Source organism: Talpa occidentalis, unplaced genomic scaffold (genome assembly GCF_014898055.3).
Source record: "Talpa occidentalis isolate TD23 unplaced genomic scaffold, MPIMG_talOcc4v2.1, whole genome shotgun sequence".
In the NCBI taxonomy this organism is placed as follows: Eukaryota; Metazoa; Chordata; class Mammalia; order Eulipotyphla; family Talpidae; genus Talpa; species Talpa occidentalis.
In genome coordinates this window covers 1,972,406-1,977,865 of record NW_026555331.1, presented here as the reverse complement: position 1 = coordinate 1,977,865, position 5,460 = coordinate 1,972,406, and the positions used below count along the sequence as shown (strand labels likewise).

Sequence of the window (5,460 nt, the reverse complement as noted above, 5' to 3'; positions counted from 1 at the left end):
CTCTAGACTCAACACCCATGGGTGCAGGGGTGAGGGCTGTCCTTAAGGGCAAGGCCCCTGTGCTGTTCCAGACCCTGCCTCTCCTCCTCCAGACAACTCCCTAGTGACCACAGAGGGGAATGGAGTCTGGGCTCTCTGCTCTGCCTAACCCAGCTCCTCATTCCTGGGGTTTAGAATGAACAAATATATAGCAGCCTGCAAATGAGACTGTGATCAGAGCCTGGTCCCCAGAGGTGGAGCTGGCATTGGACAGTCTCTGCTGGATGTAAGTTGGGGCATAGGGCAGAGGCCAGGCTGAGGCCACGCTAGACACAAGATTCGCTGGTAACAGGTGAGAAGACATGGGTGGAAGGACAGTGCTAGGAGGTGGTTGGACCCCACACAATCTTTGGGCCCTCAAGTCTGGGCTATTTCAGGTATTTGGCTCTTAAGTCAACTCGGCAGCCTAAAAATTCATCCCAGGGGAATGGACTTTTGCTGAAATGTATGCTTGGGAACACAGGACTCCTGCAATGGATGTTCCCTGGGAGAGGGAGTAGAGGAAGGACACAGCTGGTCTGGCTGTTCCCAATGGAAAATAAGCTGAGAGCTGTAAAAGGGGAGAGAGGATGGGTGGGAGGGCACTTGACAGACTGCAGCTTAGGCAGCTTATTAACTTCTCAGCACTAGCCAAGATGGCAAGTTTTTATATAAGTTTTCATATAAGTTTTCTATAAGTTTTATGTAAGTTTTTATATAAGTTCTTCACGTGTTGTTCAGGTGAAGAAACAGGAGCTCAGAGAAGTTAATGAACTTGCCTAAGGGCACACACCAGAAATGGACAGAGCCAGGATGAAATAACTGTCTTCTGGCCCATCACCTCCAGGCTCTGTGGCCTACTTCCTCTTGGGCAAAAGAGCCAGAGAGTGAAAACCTTAAGTAGGGTCTCACTTGTTCTGGTAAGTGGGAGCGATGTGGGCACTCACCTGGCTTCCTCTTTTTCCCAGGGCTGTTGGGCTGGTACGCCGGGACTCCAAGCATCTCTTGTGGACTCAGATTAATGTACAAAGCCATCCATGGCTCCTTTTCCTCCTTATAACATACACAAATACAGGACAGGGATCGAAAAAGGGTCTTGGGCTGTTCTTTCAGGGGATGTGAGAATATGCCCCCACCACCTTCTATCACTTGTGAAGCTTCCCTGAATAGTCCTGCTCCTGCTTGGGGTGCCTTTTGTTGTATTCCTGGTCACCGGCACCTGGCTCCCGGCCCTCCTGGCCAACCTCTCTCTTCCCGGCCCTTTGATTCTTTGTCAAACACCCCTGGACTGAATTTGAAGTCATGTCTTTGCTCCTACTTCAGTGAGCATGGTTCCTGCTTCTGGGTGGCTGAATGTGAGGGGCAGGTGGTGGGCATGGTGGGTGCTCTGCCCGTGAAGGACCCTGCCCTGAGGAAGGAGCAGCTGGAGTTGCTTCACCTTTGTGTGGCTTTGGGGCACCGAGGCCGCGGGATAGCCAAAGCCCTGGTCAGGACTGTCCTCCAGTTTGGGCAGGACCAGGGCTACAGTGCAGTCGTCCTCAGCACCAGCTCGCTGCAGTACTCTGCTCTGGCCCTCTACCAGCGCATGGGCTTCCAGAAGACACACCACTACTTCTTCTCCTTGTGCTGGAGGATAATTGCTGCACATTCAATTCAATTCATCTACCACCTTCCCTGTGCTCAGGTCTCCAAGGAGATGAAGCAAGGTGGGGCCTGTGACCCGCTCATAGTGGATTAGTCAGGAGAGGATCAGCTCTGCTGCAGTAACAAGCAAGCTTGAAATTGTGTGGTCACAATAAAAGCTGATTGCTGGTTCATGTCAGAGCCCTAAGTCGTGCTGGTGTCTGCTTCACTGGGTCCTTGAGTGTTAGCACTATTTTGTGTATCTAGTGTTAAGTTACATACAAAAGCAACCAGAAAATAAGAGGAAACATTTCATTTTCTTGTGAGGCTATGGTCAGCAATTTAGTGTGCACAAACATGGCTGTGCAGCTCTTTTGGTCTGACTGGCCTTGTTCACATGTTGTGGCAATGTTTGTGGGGCAGGGAGATGGGGCTTACTTATGTTCCAGCAGGCTAGGTCAGGCTGGCTTTGAAGGTCATTGCAGAGGAACAAAAGTGAAGAAACAAGATAAAGCTTTTCCATTCTCTGTAGGTGTCATATCTGCTGCTAACATTCTAGAGATGGATGGGTGTGGAGAGAGGGGACCCTGCCTTTAGAGAGGGCCACATGGCAAAGGAACATGAGGAGTGTGAGAAAGACTGGGACAATGAGGGCCATCAGTCTGCTCTAGCACCAAGGTATCTCCTGCAGGGGAAGAATGAACCCAGGACAGAGTGGAGATACACTGGGAGAGGCAGCAACATCCCACTGGCCAGATGTCAGTGCCTGGACCCCAACATGCTTAAAGTGAGACTGGGAGTGTGGGCATCCAGGAAGAGGAAATGGGATTGGCCAGTTTCCCTGACCTGCCAGAGCTGGGACCAGCCTCTGTCCCCAAATGCTTCTGGACTCCAGATGTTCAGGAGACTCTGGCCTGACCACATCATCCCTCAAGGCTCTGATACAAATGCAGATGGGGTTGGTAGCTGTGTCGTGTATGCCTCATTGTGAGCCCTTCCCTACCTGCCAGCACTGGAACTGGGTGTGCCCCCATAAGGCCTGGAGCCTTTCACTGGGTCCCCTAGCCAGAGGCTCGGTCCTAGGACGAGTGAACCTTCCCAGCACCAGTATGCTGCATCCCTCCGAGGAACCAAGGAAGTCCCGAGTCCCTCTAGCCTGGCTCACGTGATACGGCAGTTTGGGATAGTCTGTACTCTGGCAGTGTCCTCTGCTCAGATTAACTTGTCAGCAAGTCATAGGCCCTACCATGTCCTGCCAAATGGATTTGTACAGCCGTGTTGTACTTCAGTGGAGACCTGCCAGCCACGTCCACGGGGAGGACACATCCATGTTTTGCTGGGCCTTGACCCTCTCCTTAGTCCATTTGGCCTCCTTCACCTCTGTCCACTGTCACCCACAGTGCCATCTCCTTGGACCACTAATTTCTCCAGGCCTGCTGCCCTTTCACTTGGCCCTCAGAAAACTGAGCCATGCACATCACCTCTTAAACTGCCCTATTCTGTGATATCAAGTCTCTTTCTCCTGAGTTGTGACTTTTGTTTTCTTATTAATGGTGCAGTCTCAGCTGCCTTCCCAGCATGGCATGCAGAGGTGGTCTCCAGCCTCTCCTGCAGCCCCACGGCTCCCCTGAGCCCTGTCAGCTGGCCCCTGAGAAGTTCCATAGGGCACTGAGCTGTGGTCGTGCCAACTGTGGCCCACAGTGGTCTTTATCCTTTGAGAGGTTTATTGAACAATAATTACATGGTGTTATTTTAGACAATTCTGGCTAAATCCTTGAGGGGCGTACATTCGGTGCGGCTGAGAGGCCAAGGAATGCATGTACAGACTCAATGTGACATGTGTCCTGAAGGGTCATACCGGGGCTAGGACCTGAGAAGGGTACCCAAGCTACTCATGGTGGAGGCTTCCTAGAGCAGCAGGACTGCTGTGTCTGAATATTCAGAAGCAGCCTTGGTGCTTGTCCATCACCTGCTCTACTCCAATCCCCAATCACACTGTGCTTTTTCTACTTTCAGTTAACTAAAACTCTCTGCTCTGAGGCCTTAGTTCTTCTCTCCCTCAGTCCACCCATCCTATTTGTTAGCTCCTTTAGTTTTCAGCTGAGGTGGGATCACTGGGTTGCAAAACTTTCTTGTGAGCTGGGAGGAAGCAGTTTATCCTACTTTATATGGCAGTTATTGCTATTTAGTCCCTGCTACTTATTAGTCCCTGCTACTTAACTTAGGATCCATCTTGCAGTCAGGTATTTCCTGGAATTGACCTAAGTAAAAGAAAATACAAGGCTTTTGTGCTCTAAAGGTTATATAAGTATATTAGGATTAATCCTTGAGCATTACCTCTAAATGCAGCATGACAGCAGCCTCTCTTGAGTCTCTGCTCTGCCCCTGGCTGAGAAGTCTACTCTCCAACGTTTGGCATCCACAGTGAGGGTACTGATGAGCTCAGATGCCAAACCCATTTGGCTAGTTACTCCTTTCCTCATCTACCCCATCAAGTTCAAATCACGGCCAACAGAGTTTGAGCAGCTCTTTCCTGAAGGATTCAGAGGCCCAAAGCCACACTACTGAATGTGTCTGCTTGTGCACTGGAGGGAGGGAGTCTGGATCAAGAAAGGAGTCAGGGGTAACTGGAAGCAAATCTGGGGCTTCAGCTCATCACCAGATAGGATAGGTGACAAATTTTATATGAGATCTAAGACCAAAATGCGAAAAGTCCAAAATAGTTATGAAGACAGTGTAGGATGGCTACAAGAGGTTTTGGGGGAGAAGGAGAAATGGGTGTGATGAGCTAATTAGGTTTTCTTTTGAGGTGATGAAAGTGTTCTGAATTGATATAGGACGTGGTAGCACAACTTTGTAAATGTACTAAATGCCACTGAATAGTAAACTTACAATGGTTTATATTGTATTATCCAAAATTCAACTATATACAAATTAAAAGGGAAAATAGAGTTTAGATGAGTCAGTAAGGCAAAAGGAGCATAAAAGGTTTAGAGAGCAAAGATGTGAAAAGATTTTTTACTGAGAGCTTCTGTCTTACAATGGGTGTGTTCTTGCCTAGTTAAGGAGGCAAAGAGGTGTCACTTTAACCCCAATTCTAGGAGAGGGCCTCAGGAACCTCTATGCCCCTTCCTGCTGTAAGCAGGAGCACTGATGTTTGACACCTAAGTCACATTGATGCCCGTGGGCTTGGAACTTTGGCCAATAGGATGTTGATGGCTGTGTGTGGTTGTGTGGTGGCATGTGTGTTAGAGAGATAACCGAGGGGAGGCCAGGGAGGAAAAAGTGCTTTTTCCTGAGTTGGGCATGTGGGTCTGGGTCCTGTGGGTCTGTGGGAATGAAGTACAGTCAGGAAACAAAAGGCAAAGTCCAGATTTTTGATACTTGTGGAATCCCCCCTAGACAAGTTAGGAGAGATTGTTTTTCATAATTCAGAAGACCCTACCTGTGTTAAAGAGTGAGTGTTCTATGGATTCGTGATGTGAAGGAGCAGCCCTTACATATATCCTTCTGCACTCATTTCCACCTTTATACTTTGTGGTTCTCAGTTGTCCAGGCTTAGGCCTATCTGCAGACTAGCCACCAGGAGAGCCATGTCCCTCACGCACCCTTTCCAAAGTGGTTAATCATTGTTTCAAGTCTATCAGTATTCTGTGATGTTATATAGTAAAATTATGACTCCTTATTCTTCCCTGGTTTTTGTTTGTATTTGCCTTAGAAATGATATTGCTTTTTTTCGGGTTGTTTAGTTTTCTTTTCTTTTCTTTTTTTAAAATTTATTTATTTATATAAGCAGTGGGTACAGTCAGAAGCGCGGGA

General features: G+C 48.5%; 1 protein-coding gene across 1 annotated transcript; it reads left to right on the top strand.

Annotated features, from left to right (window-relative positions):
- Positions 1 to 1,799, top strand: LOC119238577 (N-acetyltransferase 8-like). The gene is made up of 2 exons (XM_037502799.2): positions 1 to 331; positions 987 to 1,799. Exon 2 carries the CDS (start codon positions 1,145 to 1,147, stop codon positions 1,754 to 1,756), a length of 612 nt encoding a protein of 203 aa, XP_037358696.1. The 5' UTR covers positions 1 to 331; positions 987 to 1,144; the 3' UTR covers positions 1,757 to 1,799.
- Positions 1,800 to 5,460: the final 3,661 nt, after the last annotated feature.